General features: G+C 41.6%; 2 protein-coding genes across 7 annotated transcripts in view; both read left to right on the top strand.

Moving 5' to 3' along the window:
• LOC113011019 (phospholipid phosphatase-related protein type 5-like) overlaps positions 1-2,082 on the top strand; it is a 31,218-nt gene extending 29,136 nt beyond the window's left edge. For all 6 annotated transcript variants that reach the window (XM_026150393.1, XM_026150392.1, XM_026150394.1 and 3 more), the window contains one exon: positions 1,470-2,082. In XM_026150393.1, the coding sequence (XP_026006178.1) occupies positions 1,470-1,499 (30 nt within the window). In that variant the 3' untranslated portion in view covers positions 1,500-2,082. The remainder of the gene's footprint in view (positions 1-1,469) is intronic.
• An 8,135-nt stretch (positions 2,083-10,217) lies between these two features.
• Positions 10,218-22,502, top strand: part of palmda (palmdelphin a) — a 23,961-nt gene continuing 11,676 nt past the window's right edge. The window contains exons 1-4 of the mRNA XM_026150366.1: positions 10,218-10,284; positions 13,236-13,304; positions 15,451-15,531; positions 15,943-16,064. Of these exons, the coding sequence (XP_026006151.1) occupies positions 13,260-13,304; positions 15,451-15,531; positions 15,943-16,064 (248 nt within the window). The 5' untranslated portion in view covers positions 10,218-10,284; positions 13,236-13,259. The remainder of the gene's footprint in view (positions 10,285-13,235; positions 13,305-15,450; positions 15,532-15,942; positions 16,065-22,502) is intronic.

Here is a 22,502-nt window from a genome sequence, read left to right as displayed (position 1 = left end):
TCATCTTCATCATATATCTGAGTTTATATGTAAATCAAAGCCATCGTGTTATCTTGACCCTATACCTACAGGGCTTGTGATATCCTGCCTCTCTTCCTTACTCCCACTCATCTCTGCTATCATTCACTCATTACTCACCACCGGTATCGTTCCCTCCTTATTCAAGATAGCTTCAGTCACTCCTATACTGAAAAAACCTTCCTTGGATCCTAACAACTTTAACAACCTCCGTCCAATTTCTAATCTACCCTTCATCTCTAAAATACTTGAAAGAATAGTCGGAGCTCAACTTCATTCACACCTGGTTAATAATAACATCTACGAGAGGTTTCAAACTGGCTTTCGCTCATGTCACAGTACAGAAACTGCTTTTCTTAAAGTTACTCATTCCACTCTATTCCCAGTCACCTCTGGTGTACCCCATAGTTCAGTCTTAGGCCATCTTCTCTTCATAACATACATCCTCCCTCTTGGTACCATTTTCCATAAATTTGATCTTCACTCTCACTGTTTTGCTGATGACACTCAGTTATATCTCTCCTGCAGGCCTGATTCCTCCCTCCCACCTTCTTCTCTTACAGAATGCTTATCCCAATTAAAATCCTGGTTCAGCTTAAGCTCAATGAGGATAAAACTGAAATCCTCCTTACTGGCACTAAATCCAACCTACTGAAGGCGAACCATTTCACTCTCACTATCAATAACTCCACAGTTTTCCCTTCACCTCAGAGCCTTGGTGTCATCCCAGACAGTTCACTATCCTTTAAATCTCACATCAGTGATATCCTATTTCCATCTATGCAGCATTAACCTATTTCGTCCTTCTCTTTCCACCCAGTCTGCATCCATTCTTGTTCATAGTCTCATTATCTCCCGCCTTGACTACTGTAACATCTCTTACGTAGTTTCCCCCCAAAATTCATCCAAGCTTCAACTGGTTCAAAACTCCGTTGCCCGCATTATTACCAGAACCCCTCCTACCAGCACATCACCCCTGTTCTCCAGGAACTTCACTGGCTCCCTGTGAAGTTCCAAATAGTGTACAAGCTTCTTCTGCTCACCTTCAAGGCCCCTCATAACCTTGCTGTTAAGTACTACCTCTTCTGCCCGCTCACTTCGATCTTCTTCTTCTATCCCCAAGTTTAAATCTGTTCAAGTCTGCATATATTCACTGTGAACTTATTGTCCATTTGATCTTGTTTTGTACTGTTCTTTGTTTTGTCATTGTCCTACTATGTGTTTTATTTTATTGTTAAGTGTCTTTGGGTGTCTTGAAAGGTGCTTTTAAATAAAATGTATTATTACTATTATTAGTAATATTAGTATAGGCAGGCCACAAAGTCAAGATCAGCTGCTATCCAATTGCTCACAATTGTTGACTTTACAACCCACCTGTGTATCAAAACACAATCTTCTTGTGGCTATAGTAGCCCTGACTGAATTGTTGCTTTTCTTTACTGTTTCTGTAGAGCCCAGGGTCCATCACAGAAGTCACATGACTATGAAGGACCACCCCCTCACCCAACCACATCAAGGGGGAGATTGACGTCACCAATTCTGTGTAGTTCATGGACCTTTGTTTTTTACATCAGTCTCATTTGCGTCTCATTACATCAGCAACATTTTCTGTCATTTAAGAATTAATCTATCATTGCCACTTTTATTTTGCACTGTGGTGTTGTTCTCCCAGGGTCAAATGTGGCACGCACAGTTTAAAAAAATGTTTACTGTAAATGTACTGTCAACTTAAGAAATGTCACTGTGGATATTGTAGCAGCCATTTTAATTAATATATGATTTGTTTTCTTTATGGGTAAAAGTATTTGATATGTGTATTCAATGTAAATTTGATGTGAATACATGTAACACGTGTTAATGTCATATATAAGTCAGTAAGATTGCATGATATCTGATATATGAGGTTATAAAGAGGGATAAAGGGATAAATAATAACTAGTTTAAGACAAGATCATTGGTTGTCATGGTTTCCACGATATTGTCTGTGTTATGTAGGAGTCTTTGGAAATCTGAATTCAGTTCATTTCAGTTTTCCATTTTATTTATATAGCACCAAATCACAACAGTTGCCACAATAATAGAGAGAAATCCCAACAATCAAATGACCCCCTTGACCAAGCACTTGGCATCAGTGGGAATGAAAAACTCCCTTTTAACAGGAAGAAACTTCCAGCAGAACCAGGCTCAGGGAGGGGCGGGGCCATCTGCTGCGACCGGTTGGGGTGAGAGAAGGAAGACAGGATAAAGACATGCTGTGGAAGAGAGATAGAGGTTAATAATAACTAGGGATGGGTACCGGTATCTGGTGCCATTATGGTACCAGTTCTGACATAAACGGTAGTAACTGGACCGAAAAGCAGCGCACATTTTGGTGCTTTATTTCGGTGCTTTTTTTTCCTGAGATGTCATACACTTTGGATTCTAGCCAATCATTTTACGTTTCCGAGGATAGTAGGCGGGCCCAGGTACGTAGGTTCTTTTAGAGCAGAGCTACAGATTAAAAATGCCCAAGGTGAACCAATCAAAGTCTGGCTGTACTTCACAGCAAAAGATGCAAACTCAGCAGCAACAAGTGCTTTAAGCTGATACTGTGATACTGTCAAAGGAGGTAACACCTCGAATCTGATGAAACACCTGGCGATGTATAGGGTTCTTTTAAAAGCCGAGAAATGCACCGTATTTGATAGCTTGCTGCGAGACCTCACACCAAGCACATCTACTGTGGGTGTACAAAACAAAATATATAAGAAATGTATATGTTTGATTTAATTATATATCCATGTTGTAATACTGCAAATGTAATATTACTTGTAAATGTTATTTGTGCCAAAACTATATAATAAAGAGAATAAATATGCATGTTGCTTTCACATGTTTCAGTTACCGGTGATGATAATGTACACAGATGGTAAATGGACTGATTCTTATGTAGCGCTTTTCTAACCCAAAGCGTTCTATACAACACGCCGCATTCACCCAATCAAACCCATTCTCACAAGCACTTTCTCTGTACTAACTACATTCACACTCCGATGGATGCGTTGGAGAGCAACTTGGGGTTAGTATCTTACCCAAGGATACTTGACATGCAGACTGGAGGAGCCAGGGATCGAACCACCAACCTTCTGATCAGTAGGTGACCTGCTGTACCTCCTGAGCTACAGCTGTCAGTAATCCGACTACTTTTCCTTTATCTAAGTTTGAGCCGATCTACTCAGTGAAACAAAGATAACAGGCAAGCAGATTTATGTGTATCCACCCAATTTATCATCTTCTAAAGGTATTTTCTGATATCTGTTGATTGCTTAGATGATACATGACTCCCATCTGCTGCACACTGAAGTAACTACAGAGGACCTGTAGAGCCTTTAGTAACTCGAAAACAAGCCTTTGACGTGTGATTTTCTTCTCACAGTAACGCCTCAGCAGCTTCTGTGTCTGTATGTATCCCCTTTAGTTCATATTACCAGAGGGTGGTGATCAGACGTCCTTCTGAGTTGGTTCAGGATTTTTGCCTGATCCTGAGACCTTCTGATCAGTTCGAGTTTAGAAAAATGTCCGTCCTGGAGTGACTTTTGTAAAGTCCTGTTTTTACCCAGTGGCTGTAAGCAGCAAAAGCTATTATGGTGAAATGTTCTTAGATTCTGCATGAGGGAAAATGATACCTTGTATGTGAGTCTGACACCTGCCTCAAAAAGTTTACAAATGTCAGATGCAGATATCGATGCTGAAACCCAGAGATGATCACCAGACAGAACAGCAGCTTAGATAACAGCAGTAGTTTTACAAATAACTGGGATGGGCCATTAAAAAAAACAAAACTTTAGCATCCTTCCATGTTTGTTGCACTTAGACAACAGGGAGGGTGTATGTGGCAGGGTGTGGCCCGCGGTGCCGCTGCAGGGTAGGCAAACGCACCTGCAGGGCATCTGCAATCACACCTCGCCGGGTTAAAACACTGAACGGGGTCCTATCATATCGTTGATATGTTGAGCTGGCAGTGGGAGAGCTGCAGCTGTGTCTTTGTAACAGCAACCGTGTGTAAATAAAAGTATGCTGAAAAGCAGTAAACTGTCATCAGGTCTGCTGTAGTTGTTTACAGTATATACAAAAATATTTGTACACGATTGCAAAATGTCAAACCTGTAACCTGCACTGCTGTCATGTGTGTTTGAAAACTGAAAAATTATTCGAGCTTAAGAATTTCAGGAGCAGGACCACGCCTCCAAACACACTCCTCCCGGTTCTCATCTATATATGTTCCCCCAGTTCTGCAAGCTGTTCCTTCTTGTTCCTCCCTCCCCTTTTCAATTCTTTAACTGCTTCACTTCTATTTAGTACATGGGGATCTGCCAGGCCCGGGAGCCGTCGCCAGTCCTCAAAGCCTTCCCCAAACCGCAGCTCAATTCATGTCCAAGCTTCACCTTTACCTACTAAAACGTTGTCAAACCTAAAATGAGGACGTGGGCCCAGCGAGTGAATGGCAATTATATTTCATTTATTTATTTATTTCACACATGGTTCAACAATGTTTCATATTCCTACGCACAGATCCTCCTTCCCATTAATATGACACCGCACCCATGGGTGAAAAAGAGCAGGAAGAAGAATAAATTCTTGTTAGCACCTGGCCCCTATCTGCAATCTAATTATTCTTACAAGAGGGCGCCAACAACCCAAAAAACCCTCTAACATGTATCTTTATGGCACAATGCAAACCTAACACATCAGTATAATCACAATATACAGCACTACTACATGGCAATGAAAAATTTCCTTCCACATTTAGCCCTAATTACTTTCATGTTCTTCATATTGATTTATCCTTTTAAGTATGTAACACTTTTAAAACGGTGCATGTTTGTACAACTCTTGAGATTATCTTGAATTCCAGATTCTTAGACCTTTGACTGTTGGACACATTGGCCTTTGTGTGGTCCTTGCAAACTGATGCTTAAAGTCAAACTTCCTTCTACTGTCCCCACTTCCTGAACACAATACAAACAAACTTTGTAACTTAAGACGTAATGTGTTATTTCTTGCCTTGCACATGAATAATAATGTCTGTAATTTCACTAAGTCTTCAAATTTCAACAATTTTGATTTTATAAACAGATTATTTGTTTGTTCTCTATATTTAACATTATGAACCATTCGTACCACTTTCTTCTGTAACAAGTATAGAGGATTTATTTTAGTCGCATATGTATTCCCCCACACCTCAGCACAATAACTGAGATAGGGGAAAATTAGTGAGAAATATAAAATACGCATTGCCTTATAATCTAGTATATCTCTGACATTACCCAGAATATAAATATTTTTAACCATCTTTTTTCTAACATGTTCAATATGAGATTTCCATTTTAATTATCATCCAATACTACCCCCAAAAAACGGAGTTCAGTAACTCTCTCAGTCAAAACTCCATCAATGGACAGAGTTCATCCTCTTTTACCCGATTTCCAGAAATCGGGTAGAATTTCTGGCAAAAACTATAAATTTCGTTTTTGTCAGGTTCAAAGATAATTTGTTTACATTGTGGAGGGGTTGGTGGTGCAGGGTGGAGCAGCAGGGTCAGGGTGTGGTGTCAGGGGAAGCCAGCAAGCGTCATCTAATCGTGCCTTTCAGTAGAGGCCGGGGAGGAAAGAGGAGTTCTGACCAAAGCTGGCAGCAGAGAGCAGAGCGCTGCAAAATGCAAAAGTGAGAAAGTGAAATGACACAGAAGGAAAGTCCTGATAAGCATCTGGGTCATGCTGCATCCTTCGTATCTACAGACGTATATATTATGATTTCAAACTGCCTCTCAGGATGACTATGCCCCCATTTTCCCTTCTATGGTCACACTATCATAATATGTTGGATAGCATTTGTAGAGTGTATTATCATTATTGTAGGATCTTTAAGATATAAATCACCTGTTATCGTGCTATATAAATACATTTAAACTGACCTGAGTGGGCTTAAGCTCAACATCAGCAAAATAAAGGAATTGAGCAGATCGAGGACAAATAGTATTCAAATGAGTCATCATGCATGTCTCCCATCGTATACACAGACTTCTTATTGGACAGTCAAGCTGGACACAAACAAGGTGTTGCTTTCAAAACTTTTTTTCAAAAATTTACTGTGAAACTGTGATACTGTGAAAAATTTAAATTTTAAATTTGAGCAACCACAAAATAATTTCACTGGAGGGAATGATTGATTCTGTATTGTCATTGTCGTGGTCTGGGTGGTTTTCCACAGCATCAGCTCCTCCCCACTGGGTGGAGTCTTTGTTGTTCCTCACCTGATGGCAATCGGACCAGCAGTATTTATGACCGGCGCACTCAACGGGTCTTCGCCAGATTATCTGCCAACTTTAGTCAGTTCTCGGCCTCACGTCCGTTCCTTGGTGACTAATCGTGTGTATTAACCGTATCTCTGTTTTTTTTCGTCAGCCTCTGAAAACCACCTACCAAGCTCTCCTGGATACCAGTTTGCTGCCACCGGTAACCCCTCTCCGTTTTGGAGCTGCCATTCTCTCCTGCCTGCCTCCCTGCATTCCATGCAGCACCCACCTGGACCTCTCCTGCCTCCCCCCTCCACGCAACCCCCACCTGCAAGCTTGTAAGACAGCTCAGTGTACTATTTTTTTAGATTCACTCGCAACCCTCTGTGGGATTCCCCTGACTGCTCTGTCCTCTGTTTCAGTGCCCGGGCCCGCCACAGTTTTCCCTGCCCAGTCCCTGCACCCAGTTATCCCTGCCATCTAGTTTTCACCACAGTATTTTTCTCTCGCCTCAGACATCTAGTTTATGTTCATTGATTCTAGTCTGCACTTTCTGTTAGCCTCTGAGCATTGTAAAAATAAAGTCTCTTTTCGTTACACCTCACCCCTGGCCTCCGGTTTTGAATCTGCGCTTGAGTCCATCCCATGTCCACGGGCCACTGCGCCTGACAGTCATTAAATTATTCACATTCTTAGGTACAATAAGTGGCTAATTGCAGACAAAGGAAAGAAAGAAAAGAGTAAGTTTCACTAAGTGCCAATGTAACCCTGTTTACATAGCATCTCATGGTTTTACAGTCAAACATAGTGGTGTTTGACTGTAACATGGTGGACGAGTGGCAACACTTCTATGGGCAGAAATCTGTGCCATCAGAAACTGAATTTGAATAAGTTCAATTTGAATTTGAATTGCTCAGATTGAATCTGAATTGTAACTTGAATAAATGCTTTTGAAAACTGAATTTGAATTAGTCTAATTTGAAATTGAATTTATGGTTTGAAAATGATCATCACTAAATTGAAATTGCATTTTATATTTTGAAAATGAATTGATTTGCTTTGAAACTGCATTTTATCCTTTAAAAATTCAACTCTCGACAAATTTCAGTTTCACTTCTCACCATTCAGTTTCAGTTCTACAATTCAATTTCAGTTCCAAAATTCAGTTTTTTGGAACTTACATCCGGTTCCGGTTCAAGAGCAGATTAAAAGAACTACGTTTTACTAGCGGACCGAAAGTGTTACTGACGGGAATCTACAGCGTCTTGAGCTGAATTAAGACTTCAGAAGTCATTCGTCATGTCGAATGACCAGCGGATAAACTCTCAGGTTGGTAATAAATGTATTACATGTATAAGAACAAGCGTCATGTTAACAAATGATAGCCGTACGGTAACTTTTATGCTTATTGTAGCTGTTAGCTAAAAACGCTAATTTAGCGTAGTTTGCCCTGAATTCAGCTTTGACAACAAATATGATCGACTGTTTCTAGTAGAATTCCAAAGTTGTCATCTTGGACCCTCTCAGAGTACCCCCTCTGTATGCTTGCAGAGACCCCTACAGTAGGGAAACATGCAAAACGGTGTCCAAACCTTTGTGTTTTAGCTTTATTTATGTCTTACACAGCATCCCAACTCTTTAGCTAACTTAATAACTTTAGCTAAAGTGAATAGTTAGTCTAATTCATTAGTGCAGCATTACTGGATCACCTCTGTTTGAAGTGATATACAACTATCACTGAAACAGCAAACTTTGTAAATAAGCAAACAACACTTCTCATTCTCTAAACGTTTGGCCACAGCTGCAGATTACACTATCAGTGCTTGTTCACTCTTGACAATAATTACATTTCTAAATTTACTTTGTGCATTTACAGGTAAACAATATCTAATATTTTATCTAAATGACTGCTTTGTCTTTGAAAAGGGTGAAGAGCCTGAGGCCGGTGACAGTCCAGTTCTACTCTAAGTACATCCTTACAGTGGCTCACAGGACAAGGCCACATTACTGTCCTGCCAGAAGAGAAGAGAAACTTCAGAGTCTTCATGCAGTTCAACCACACCTGTCATATTCCGTATGACAGGGGTCTCAAACTCCAGTCCTCGAGGGCCGGTGTCATGCAACTTTTCCATGCCCTCGAGGACTGGAGTTTGAGACCCCTGCCGTATGGTGTTCATGCTGTTTTCCACCCCACAGTTACAGCATGTCTGACTGCCTGTTCAGCATATGCAAAAATATATGAGTTTAAGCATGTGATGACTAAGGCCTTCCATTATGGTGTTTGTCATCACATGTCACAGACATCTGGATGATCATTTGGAATAAACTAAAAACTAAAAAGTTGTTACTTCATCTTTTATCTTTATTATTATTATTATTATTATTATTATTATTATTATTATTGTTGTTGTTCTTATTTTACACTTTTCATTGTTAGGCATTGGGTTTATTTGTAGTAGTCCTTTCCAACTTCTTTCCCTCTTCCATGTTACTGTGTCAGCTTGTCAGCATCTATTTGGGTTTGGAAGTGGAACAGAAAGTAAAGAAATCCAAAGTGCCATTAAAACCAGGAGAGGTTCTTATATTTCAGAAGAAGGGATTAATTCAAAAGAAATGACCTCAATGCCATATTTTATTTAGGAACCCGAGAGAGCACTTTGCAAAATAACACATTCTTATAATTTCACCCTCAGATGAGCCAAGCTACGACTGTCAGGGAAGGTGATGTAGGTACAGAGCATATGAGAGTGGTTAAGTTAATGTCTCTTGTCTAGATGAAGGCACAAGAGGGATCAATGGCAAGGCGTAGAGATTCAGTATCTTCAGTCTTCAGTGGACACTCCATTTCTGGCACAAAACACCTGTAAAAGATGGTCAATTTAGGAGGTGACCCGACAACTTCAGCCTGTCAAACATAGTAATGGAGCAGTATGCTTTAAAAAAAAAAAAAAATCTAATTAAGCATTCACTCAGTACCCTAAGAATTATTATGGTAGTTAAACAAAGTGATATAGTTGTATATCATATTATATCACTTCAAACAGAGGTGATCCAGTAATGCTGCACTAATGAATTAGACTAACTATTCACTTTAGCTAAAGTTATTAAGTTAGCTAAAGAGTTGGGATGCTGTGTAAGACATAAATAAAGCTAAAACACAAAGGTTTGGACACCGTTTTGCATGTTTCCCTACTGTAGGGGTCTCTGCAAGCATACAGAGGGGGTACTCTGAGAGGGTCCAAGATGACAACTTTGGAATTCTACTAGAAACAGTCGATCATATTTGTTGTCAAAGCTGAATTCAGGGCAAACTACGCTAAATTAGCGTTTTTAGCTAGCAGCTACAATAAGCATAAAAGTTACCTTACGGCTATCATTTGTTAACATGACGCTTGTTCTTATACATGTAATACATTTATTACCAACCTGAGAGTTTATCCGCTGGTCATTCGACATGACGAATGACTTCTGAAGTCTTAATTCAGCTCAAGACGCTGTAGATTCCCGTCAGTAACACTTTCGGTCCGCTAGTAAAACGTAGTTCTATTAATCTGCGCTTGAACCGGAACCGGATGTAAGTTCCAAAAAACTGAATTTTGGAACTGAAATTGAATTGTAGAACTGAAACTGAATGGTGAGAAGTGAAACTGAAATTATTCGAGAGTTGAATTTTTAAAGGATAAAATGCAGTTTCAAAGCAAATCAATTCATTTTCAAAATATAAATTCAATTTCAAATTAGACTAATTCAAATTCAGTTTTCAAAAGCATTTATTCCAGTTACAATTCAGATTCAATCTGAGCAATTCAAATTCAAATTGAACTTATTCAAATTCAGTTTCTGATGGCACAGATTTCTGCCCATACACTTCTCATTGCTATTGGCCGCTAGGTTGACAGCTGTCAATCAGCATCACAAAGACCCGCCCACCTGTACCTGTGGGCTGTCTGAGGAGTCCTGCGTGGCAGCCACGAGAAAAGACCATCCTCTGGGTAGGTGAACAAATATATGCTTGTCTTTCAATAATTAATAACGTGAAGTTGAAGTATTCTGTGAGGTTTGTTGTTGTTCTTTAAGAAAACGTCCTGTCCTGTCAGAAAGACTCAAATGTTCCCATATGAAGTAGGCCTACGTCTTTTATCCTCCCAAATAATGCAAGCTGTCAGTCTGCAGCATAGAAACTGTTTGATAGCATCTTGACAAAGGCTGTTATCCTCTGCTGGTAGCAACGTTTGTTTTGGAGTCATGTAGAGAAGCAGATATAAAAATGTTTTATAAATAGTTAATGTGCTAAATTGAGCTGACCTTTATTCTACAACAGAAACAGGACCAAACGGGAGAGGTAGAGATAGCTCCTTAATTCTCTAAGCTTCTGCTCATCCTGACTGATCGTCCCTGCAGGGCTTACAGCATATTGTAGCCTTCAGTTTGCACTCACTGAAAATCCTTCACACACTTTATGTAGCTTCATTTCCTTTTTGACTTGACTCTCAGTAAGCAGGGTGATTATTTTAAGGTCACCCATTGTTTCTGGACTTTTTGAAGCCGCAACATTGGTGGGTTTTTGTTTTCTTTCCTGACATCAGTCATGTTAGCTCTAAAGTGAACATATTTTAGACCACAGGGTGAAGTGTTAAGACATGCTAGCAAGCTTTGTAATTGCAGTCACAATCAACACACACAGACACACACAGGAAAGGTCCAATTTATTCATTCAAATTAGCAAAGTTGAGTCTCGCAGGCTCTAATCGGCTACAGTTGGCTGTGTAGCAACTGTAACACACACACACACACACACACACACACACACACACACACACACACACACACACACACACAAAGAGTACAGAACATGTTTTTCACAAAGATTTATTTCACACAACACAAATCCCAAAACTATCCACAGCTGAGATGTGACTGATTGCTTACTTGGTATATGAAGGTGACATCCAGGAAGGGTGAGAGTCTGCACGGTGGGAAGTTGGGGGGCGGGGTCAAGGCACCGGAGGGTGGGCAGGCAGGTGAAGCGGTGAGCAGTAATGTTAAAGCCCTGAGGCCTGTGTTTATTGAGGGGCGTGTCCAGATGAAGCCCATGTCGAGGCTGCTTATTGGTCTTATCTTTATCACGTGATAAAAGATAAACAAGGCCCCGTTTCCTTGAAATGACATCACTGTCTCGTTATGGGATTCAAGCTGTCACAAACACATGGGAATGAGTTTTTGGCATGAACTGGATCTGAGGTGATTCTGAGGATCATCACGAGCTTGCACGGAGATTTTAAGCACATGAAGCTTGCATGGAGAATCTCAAAAAACATCAGCAGTTAGGGAGCATTTTGATATGCTGGTGCCCAATAATAACATAAGTCTTGAATCAATCTCAGGTTGAGATTGAAGCAATCCAGCACATAACAGCAGGGTGCAAGATGCTAGCAGGCAGGGCATACATGGAACGCCATAACCAAGTGGCCGGCATAGTGTACAGGAACATCTGTGCCGAGTAGGGCAGCTCCAGGAGGTCGATAGATTAAAGTACAATAAAAGGATTTCAGGGAACAGCCCGTAATCATCTGTAACTCAGATCATACATTTGATCAGCCTTCATTTGAATCTGTCCTGGTACGCAGCAAGTCATCCACCACGACCTGAAATCACAGTTCTTGTAGTGGTACTTGTCTGGCTGCATTGTGCCAAGTGGAAGTGGGCTTGTGGTGCGGGGCTGATTTTCAGGTCTTGTAACCTTAAATCCGGTGAGAGGAACTCCTGATGCTTCAGCATACCGAGACATTTTGGGCAATGTCACATTTCCAACTTTGTGGGAACAATTTGGGAATGACATGGACGAGCAAGTTTGGTCTGAACAGGTTCCTGACATGAACCCAACAGAACACACGCAGATGAATTCGAGCTGAGACTGTGAGCCAGCATCAGTGTCTGACCTCACAGATGTGCTTCTGAATAATGGTCAGACATCCCAATTAAAACCTTTGTGGAAGCCTCCCTAGAAGAGTTTAAGCTGTTATACCTGCAAAGAGTTGGACGATGTTATATTAAACCCCGTGGATTCAGAATGGGACGACACTCAAGTTCATATGCTTGTGAAGGCAGACGAATAGTTTTGGCAACACTGTATGTGGAATTACCCAGTTCATGATGTATTTACATGTGCATTGATAAATCAGTAACACAGAGCTCTGCACCCATGAACAGTGTGATTCTTGTTTAAAGGCATAAACATTTCAGCACTTATATCTATTTCTTATCTAGATAACACACAAAAAAACGAATCTGAATTTTATGAAGCGAGAAAAGAACCCACAACAGAAGCAGTCTGGTGTGGATCCAGTGCATTACTCAAGGAGAACGATGTGTTCTGTGTGATTTCTAACATTTCCTATAAATAAAAAGTTCAGACTTTTCAGTTAATAGAGTCTAAACCACACAGCAGCCCTGCCTGTGGTTGGCAAGCAGATGGTTTACGCAGATTATCAGGCTCATGAGCAGATTAGCTTAGCGCTTCAGTGACAGGTTACTTGATGGACTTGTAGATAAAGCCTCTCTCCGCCTTTCTTTAATTAGAGTGAGACAAAAGTTACAAATGGCTCGTTTAGGATAAGCAGATGACTGTGTCGTAAAGAGTGAACAAGCTGGCAGGTGGCAGTGTGCTGTCAGAGGAATGAATACTGAAATAAAATAGTGATGTCACAGTGTACCGTTGTGTCAGGGTGCTGGAAACAGCTGTTTCATGCTGCTCATTTCAGTCTTCATATTTTTATTCTTCTACTCAGGCAGCTGTGCATGACTCACACTGCAGATGCTTATTCTCTTATATTGAACCGTCAGTTTGAGTTTGTAAATGTGGTTAATGTTGCTGGTGGTCATGTTTATAAGTGATACTGTGAAATAAAGGCATCTGACAGGTTCTCTTTCTTCTCGTCTCCAGTCTCTGTGTTGATCCTGAAGCAGTATGGAGGAGAGTGACCTGCTCCAGGAGAGGCTCCAGGCCATCACTGTAATGCTCCCGTCTACTCTGAGCAGTCACAGACACTTGTGCTACACTTCTAAAGATATCTGCTTATCTATGTGACAATTATTCACACTTTCATTTAGAAGTTTTAGAGCATGATGCAGATGTTACTGAGACATGTACAGTCTGTACCTTTTTTCTTTTTTTACTGTACTCTAAAATAAAACATGTGACTTACAAATAATTATTATTATTTAAATAAGTAACAAATTAAATCTTTGTGGCTTTTGACTCTAAAAAATGTAAATTAGTACTTTTGTCATTTGTTTATGACCTTTTTCTGTCCTTTAACATTCACTTAACTTTGGAACATTTAAAACTTAAATGAAACAGTTTAAACTACTCTGAGGATTAGTTTGCTTTTGTAGCCAAGTACAGGACAGGGTAGGGGAAGTTAAAGTAGGATGGAGAGAATGGGCCAATAGCTCGACTCGCAGGAGGGTCATGGTGAGTGGGGTGCAGAAGAATGAGTGGAGCCACAGGTAAAGTTGCTTTGAATTGTACTGAATTATATAGCAACAATTAAACAGCACTTCATAAACAGGAATGAAACATTAAATAAGATACAACAACAGCAATAATAATAGTAACCAGAATCCTATCTGAGCTCAGATATGTCAGTCTTGCCGGCTTAATAGTCCGTGTTCAGTGATTTTGTCCAACCGCTCTGCTGCAATTCTTCGTGAGAGAAGAGCAACCTGCCCTTCTGTGCCAACTCGGAATGGCTGTGGTTCGGTTCAAAGGGAACGGCTCGCCATCTTCCTCGTCAGGAAGAGATCCAGGTTGCACGATCCCCCAAAAAAGCCTAGCCTGTAAACAACAGGGCTATTACTAATTCAACTCACACTCTAATGATATATATGGCCATATGTAAATAATTTAAGTGCTATAACAAATCAAGCACAAAACATTAATTCTAATTTCTAATTACAGTCTATACAGTGCGTCTTAATCATGAATGCAATCTTTAAATCACAATCAGCTTATTTTTCCATCAAGGTGCACATTTCTATCAGAAACCAGAAATAAACCATGAACTATGGTAGATTATCTTTCCCAGTACTGCCCCTTTTACTGAATTACAGGAGCCTTGCTTTGCACTGCATAGCAACGAAGCAATATGTTAATTACACTCAATGTACAAAATAAAATGACCAAAAATATACAAAAGCCCACAGGCTGTAGTTCTACAGTATGTGGTAACGTATCAGCACAGTAAGAATATGCAGAGGCATCTTTACAGTGCCGCTCGAGCATCAAATAAAATAGATTCATAACCTTTAAGATCAAAATTGACTTCATCCCATCATCTTATTTTAGTGCATTTAATATTCAACATGTAATACTAGAACATCATCAGCACACAAGCTGAGTGCTCAGAGTAGCTGAACTCCAAACCCCGTGTGTTCTCCCACAGTGAAAACGTGGTCGGCTCCAGCTACAGCTACGAGCTAATTAGCTTGTTAATTAGCCTGATTCGCCCAGTCCCAGTTTAACTCACCAGCACGCTTCTAATGTTCAACTCTCAGAAAGGATCTTGTCCACTTCATCCGCACCCGTGCAGATCTACAACATTGAAATTGGGCCATTATATTCCCGGTTAACTTCTTGTTAGCTTGTTAGCTTGAAGGTTAGCTTCTGACTCACGGCAATGGTTCCAAAGTCCAAAATGTTCAAAACAAATCAGGTCCGTTTCTCCAAGGTCCATGCAGATCTCCGGTATGGATATTTGCTCAATTTATCAAGTTTATAGTTATTTTCCAGCAACAAGCTTGGCGGTGAAAATCAGCGACGGTGCACCTCCTCTCTCTCTGTCTGAGCACATACAGAGCAAGGGAAGGCAGGGCTTGTTCCTTCCTAACCAGTAGGGGTGTCAAATATACTCTCTGGGGTTTTATTTTTATATTCAGATTATTTATCTTTTATTATTGATTTACTTTAGCTCAACTCAGTGATTAACAGAGTAACGATGAATCACAATTAGCAATAACAATGTTGTAGTGCATTACAGAGTCGTGTAAACTCACTGGGTTACATTTTCAATAGATATTTGACTTATTCTGACAATCCATTGTCAATTGTAAATGTTTCATATATTCACTCATTTAAGCTTTTGCTTTTGATGAAACAGCAGAAGCATCGAATTCAAGAGGACATTAAAAAGAAGAAAGTGAAACTCGATCAAGAGAAATTCAAACTGCAACATCTGAAGGTTGGTTTGAATAAATGATCGGCTATAACAGCAGATAAAGTGTAGAGCAAATCATTTCATTGGATGTGTATTATCAGCATGAACTGCAGAAGTAATCAATTCATTTCAATTCAGTTTTACTGATACAGCGCCAAATCACAACAACAGTCGCCTCAAGGTGCTTTATATTGTAAGGTAGACCCTACAATAATACAACAGAGAAAAACCCAACAATCATATGACCCCCTATGAGCAGCACTTTGATGACAGTGGGAAGGAAAAACTCAATTTTAACAGGAATGTCGCAGCAGATGGCCACGACTGGTTGGGGTGAGGAGAGAAAGGCAGGATAGTCGTCCTACCTGTTTGCAGACCTGCATTTTTACTTCCAGTCCCAATCCACACTAATGATAATTCTGTTCTTCTGTACAGAAAAAGGCTCTGAGAGAGCAGTGGCTGCTGCGAGACTCCAATAATGGAGTCGACTGCACACAGCAGCAGAGCTTTCTGTCTGACCGGGAACACACCAGAGCCCTGCAGCTCAGCATCCACAGGTACAAAATCAGCTCAAACAGAGCTCACAGAGAAGCAAATATCATCACCATAGATTACGCATGGGCATTGTTTGGCCTTGCAGGCCACAGCCTTTTGGTGTCTCTGACATCTAAAGGTGAATGGGAAATTAGAATTCAAATGTAAATAAGTATAATGCAGCTTGTTCCATCTTAGACATCAAACACTCATTGATCATCTCCAGAGAACGGTGTACTGTGTGTTTTGTACGTTTGTGAGAGGTGTGGGTTTGCTAGCTCTGAAAGATGTCAGCACACAAAAAAGATTGATGCAGAATATAGTTTTTAACGAGGTAAATCCTTAAACACAAGGATTACAATTTGAATTGTTGTTAGGAGGTAAATGGACTGATTCTTATATAGCGCTTTTCTACTCTCCCAGAGTACTCAAAGGGTTCTATACAACATGCCTCATTCACACCCACTCATACAAGCAGTTCTAAACACAAGTGCAAACGACTCTACATTCACACTCCAATGAACGCATCGGAGAGCAATTTGGGGTTAGTACAGTGGGGCAAAAAAGTATTTAGTCAGCCACCGATTGTGCAAGTTCCCCCACCTAAAATGATGACAGAGGTCAGTAATTTGCACCAGAGGTACACTTCAACTGTGAGAGACAGAATGTGAAAAAAAAATCCATGAATCCACATGGTAGGATTTGTAAAGAATTTATTGGTAAATCAGGGTGGAAAATAAGTATTTGGTCAATAACAAAAATACAACTCAATACTTTGTAACATAACCTTTGTTGGCAATAACAGAGGTCAAACGTTTACTATAGGTCTTTACCAGGTTTGCACACACAGTAGCTGGTATTTTGGCCCATTCCTCCATGCAGATCTTCTCGAGAGCAGTGATGTTTTGGGGCTGTCGCCGAGCAACACGGACTTTCAACTCCCGCCACAGATTTTCTATGGGGTTGAGGTCTGGAGACTGGCTAGGCCACTCCAGGACTTTCAAATGCTTCTTACGGAGCCACTCCTTTGTTGCCCGGGCGGTGTGTTTTGGATCATTGTCATGTTGGAAGACCCAGCCTCGTTTCATCTTCAAAGTTCTCACTGATGGAAGGAGGTTTTGGCTCAAAATCTCACGATACATGGCCCCATTCATTCTGTCCTTAACACGGATCAGTCGTCCTGTCCCCCTGGCAGAAAAACAGCCCCATAGCATGATGTTTCCACCCCCATGCTTCACAGTAGGTATGGTGTTCTTGGGATGCAACTCAGTATTCTTCTTCCTCCAAACACAACGAGTTGAGTTTATACCAAAAAGTTCTACTTTGGTTTCATCTGACCACATGACATTCTCCCAATCCTCTGCTGTATCATCCATGTGCTCTCTGGCAAACTTCAGACGGGCCTGGACATGCACTGGCTTCAGCAGCGGAACACGTCTGGCCCTGACAACATCAGCAGGCGAGTTCTGAGACAGGGCAACTAGGAAGTGTGTTCTGGACTCTATTTCAAAACTCAATTGACAGTCACACCGTCCCCAAAAGAAACAACCCAAAGTCTCTGAATGATCTTCGTCCTGTGGCCCTCACCTCCCTGGTGATGAAGGCCATGGAGAAGATCATAAAACAGCACATCAAGAGCAACTGACCCACTGATGGACCCTCCCCAGTTTGCTTACCGTGCACGCAGAGGCGTCGATGATGCAACAACCTTCATCTTGGACTCCATCCACAAACATCTGGAGCTCCCTGACTCCTCCACCAGACTTCTGTTTGCTGGTTTCTCATCAGCATGCATCACTCTGCAGCCTCGTATCCTGCCCACTAAACTTTCCTTCTGATTTCACCTGGATGATCAGCTAATCCTGTGGACAGAGATGGGCAGTAACGTGTTACTTGTAACGCGTTACTGTAAACTGATTACTTTTTTCGAGTAACGAGTAAAGTAAGGGATTACTATTGCAAAAAAGGTAATTAGATTACTGTTACTTTCCCGTAGGAACGCTGCGTTACTGCGTTACTAAAACCGTGATTTTTTTGCAAGAGTGTCTCGTGACAGTGACGTAAGCAAGCGCGACGTTAGTGACAACAGCTGTGTGCAGATCAACAATGGATCATATATCGAGTGCGGCAGAGAGTATGAGCGTGCAGCGTTTAAAGCGTGGAAGTACTGACCTTACTTTGAGTTTGATTCCATAAAAAGTGACAAAAACATTAGTGTCCGCTGTGCGTGGGAAGAAAACTTCTTTTTACAGCGAAAAAACCCCTAAACTTCCAACAAGCACCGAGTAGCTACGACGTAATGGGAAATTCACAGATCCTTCCACTGACAGCTGCAGCACACCTGCACCAGGGTAAACCTCCGCCTACCCCACTCCTGCTTTACAGGTGGAAATAGAGCAAAAGGACCGCTGAGTCTTTGACTTTATTTATTTTCTGCTGTGTTTTACTTGCATCTATTTGAAAGACTGAGTGTAAACACAAAACATATTTTATTTTATGTGCTGGAATGTGCAGAAAATAGGTTTAAATGTTAAACTAATTTCTTCCAGTCAGATAATGTTGCATATAATTTAATCTTTGCTTGATGCATAAAGTTAAAAGATTAAAACTAATAAAACAAGTTTTAAAAAGAGACTTTTCCATTTGATTACATTTTGTATGATGGATTATGCAGAAAAAGTAGAATTGGGCTGAAAGATCTATTGTTTTATCACCTATTCAGGTTGTAAATCGTGTTTTTAAAAAGTAACTAAGTAACTAAGTAACTAAAGACTTTTGAAAATAAGTAATCAGTAAAGTAACGGGATTACTTTTTTGGGGAAGTTATCAGTAATTAGTTACTGATTACTTTTTTAAAGTAACTTGACCAACACTGCCTGTGGATATTGGACTTTTTGACCAACAGGACGGGTCAACAACTCTCTTTCCGGTCTCAGCTCCACTGGCTCCCCCCAGGGCTGTGTGCTCTCCCCCCTGCTCTTCATCCTCTACACTGATGACTGCAGATCCACACAGATCTGTCACCTGGTGAAATATGCTGACGACACAGTTCTCCTGTCACTGCTGTCAGGCCCTCACAGCACCACGGCCGCTCTGCAGGAGTTTGTAGAGTGGTGTGACAGCTCCAAACTTGAACTGAACGTGAGAAAAGGTGGTGACCTTCTCCAGCAGGCAGAGGGATCTGGCTGCTTCAGTCACCACCACCATCCACGGGAAGCCAGTGGAGGTAGTTGAGGAGTACAAATACCTGCGAACCATCTTTGACAACCTCCTGAGATTCTCTGCCAACACTGAGGAGATTCTCAGGAGGTGCCACCAACAGCTATACCTCCTTTGGAGTCAGCACAGCCATCATGATGACTTTTTACTATGCTTTCCTGGAAAGCATCATGACCTTCTCCATCACCTGCTGGTTCCACTGCCTCAGCCTTCATACAGGAACAGACTGCAGCGCACTGCATCAGTGTGCTCTACAGTCATTGGCCTGCCAACAGGCCCTCAGACAGGCAGCCAAAATCATCAACGACCCCTCTCACATTCTTCACCCCGCGTTTCAATGGCTCCCCTCTGGGCGACGCCTCCGCTGCATTTCCTGCAGGACTGAGAGGAGGAGGAGCGCCACCTTTGTCCCCAAAGCCACCCTGCTTTTTAACTCCAGCCGATGAGACCGTTTCCCACACCAGAAACAGAAACTACTCTACACTCTTTTATACTGCCGACACTTTACTCACTTTTAGTCACTTACAGTTATTTATTTACCTTTTCAGTCACTTTAATTTTAAAACTGTGTATATACTGTATATTCTGTGTATTTATTATTTCACTATTATTGTATGTTATCGCCTCTGTCAGTGCACCTCAGGGCAGCTGTGGCTACAGTGTAGCTGCCATCACCGGTGTGTCAATGTGTGTGTGAATGGGTGGATTACTGAATGTAGTGTAAAGTGCCTTGGGGTCCATAGGGACTAAGTATACAAATACAGGCCATTTACCATTTACCATGTTTATGCCCTGTCCTTACCTTCAACGTCATGCTGCTCTGTTGTATCTTAATTGCCCCCTGGAGATAAATAAAGTCTTTCTGATTCTGATTCTGTAACTTTGCATTTTTGAAGCACATGCGAGACAAAGTTGTTAACTTAATCAAGGCAAGAACACTGACTCGCTGACAATTTGTTGCACTTTTGATTCACTGCTGTCACTACTGGAGTCATGTCAAACAAAAAATTCCCCACTCGTCCCTGCGGGCGGTCTATCCATCAAAATTGGGTCCTCTACCAGAGGCCTGGGAGCTTGAGGGTCCTGCGCAGCATCTTAGCTGTTCCTAGGACTGCGCTCTTCTGGACAGAGATCTCCGATGTTGTTTCTGGGATCTGCTGGAGCCACTCGCCTAGTTTGGGGGTCACTGCACCTAGTGCTCTGGGACCACTGTCACCTTAACCCTCCACATCTTCTCCAGCTCTTCTCTGAGCTTCTCATGTTCCTTCTTCCTGAGGGCCAGTCCTTCCATGATAGTTCCTCCTCTTGGGTTTCTGCTGCCTGAGGTATTCACTGAGCATGCGGTTGGTTGGGGACATCTTCACGATGTACTCATGGATATTTGTTGTCTCATCCTGGACTGTGGTGCTGACACTCACCAATCCCCGGCCTCCTTCCTTCTGCTGCTCCATTCTGCAGTCGGTCCTATGTAGAAAAGCAGTGGGGACAGAGCATCTCCTTGGTAGATCCCGCACTTGATGCTGACTTGTGCTATGGGCTTGAAGTTGGCCTCTAGTGTTGTACGCCACATCCCCATTGAGTTCCTGATGAAGGCTCTTAGGGTCCCATTGATCTTGTACAATTCCATGCATTCCAGGATCCAGCTGTGGGGCATTGAGTCATAGGCCTTCTTGTAATTCAATTCAATTCAATTTCATTTATTTACACAGCACCAAATCACAACAACAGTTGCCTCAAGGTGCTTTATATTGTGAGGTCGACCCTACAGTAATACATACAGAGAAAAACCCAACAATCATATGACCCCCTATGAGCAGCACTTTGGTGACAGTGGGAAGGAAAAACTCCCTTTTAACAGGAAGAAACCTCCAGCAGATCCAGGCTCAGGGAGGGGCGGGGCCATCTGCTGTGATTGGTTGGGGTGAGAGAAGGAAGACAGGATAAAGACATGCTGTGGAAGAGAGACAGAGGTTAATAACTTAACTTATTTTATGTATTTTATGACTATTGTTCCTTTTATTAATTGTGTTTTTTGTAAGGTGACCTTGGGTTTCTGAAAGGCGCCCTCAAATAAAATGTATTATTATTATTATTATTATTATTATTAATAACAGGTATGATTCAGTGCAGCAGTCGTGTTGTGGAATGAAAATGACCCAAAATGCAGGAAGCTGACTGGTCAAGAGTGTGACGTTTATTTACAAGGTGGGATAGCAGTGAGGCATGACAAATAACTGAAGAAACCAAAACTGGGAGAACTAAATAACAAACCTGAGAGCATACAAAAGGGGTGCGGGGCAGAGAGACGCAGAGACAGGACCGAAACACCATGGAACACAGAGAAATGCAGACGAACACAGACGAGCCACAACGAACACAGACCGACACCCACTAAATATACACACACAAGGGTCACCTGGTCCAGCCCTAACTATATGCTTTAGCAAAAAGGAAAGTTTGAAGCCTAATCTTGAAAGTAGAGATAGTGTCTGTCTCCTGAATCCAAACTGGAAGCTGGTTCCACAGAAGAGGGGCCTGAAAACTGAAGGCTCTGCCTCCCATTCTACTTTTAAATACTCTAGGAACAACAAGTAGGCCTGCAGAGCGAGAGCGAAGTGCTCTAATAGGCTGATATGGTGCTACAAGGTCATTAAGATAAGATGGGGCCTGATTATTTAAGACCTTGTATGTGAGGAGCAGGATTTTGAATTCTGGATTTAACAGGAAGCCAAAACAGGAGAAATCTGCTCTCTCTTTCTAGTCCCTGTCAGGACTCTTGCTGCAGCATTTTGGATTAGCTGAAGGCTTTTCAGGGAGTTTTTAGGACTTCCTGATAATAATGAATTACAGTCGTCCAGCCTGGAAGTAATAAATGCATGAACTAGTTTTTCAGCGTCACTCTGAGACAGGATATTTCTAATTAATCCAGGCAGTGCACAGGTTGGTCAGCCTGGTCTTGCAGTCTCGGCTGACTGCTCGGTCTACCAGTAGCTGGTGTTTTGCGCCTCTTGTATTCTTGCCCATCCCTTTCTGTGCCCCGCTCATGTATTGACCCATTTGCATGTTCATCTTAGCCGCTATGATGCCTGACAGGAGCTTCCATGTGGTGCTGAGGCAGGTTATTGGTCGGTAGTTGGAGGGGACCGGTCCCTTCTGGGGGTCCTTGAGGATCAGGACCGTCCGACCTCCGGTTAGCCATTCCAGGTGTCTCCCGTCAACTAGCAACTGGTTCATTTGTGCTG

Source organism: Astatotilapia calliptera, chromosome 18 (genome assembly GCF_900246225.1).
Source record: "Astatotilapia calliptera chromosome 18, fAstCal1.2, whole genome shotgun sequence".
NCBI classification, from domain to species: Eukaryota; Metazoa; Chordata; class Actinopteri; order Cichliformes; family Cichlidae; genus Astatotilapia; species Astatotilapia calliptera.
The sequence above is the reverse complement of the archived record's forward strand: the minus strand, read 5'-3'. Positions and strand labels throughout refer to the sequence as shown.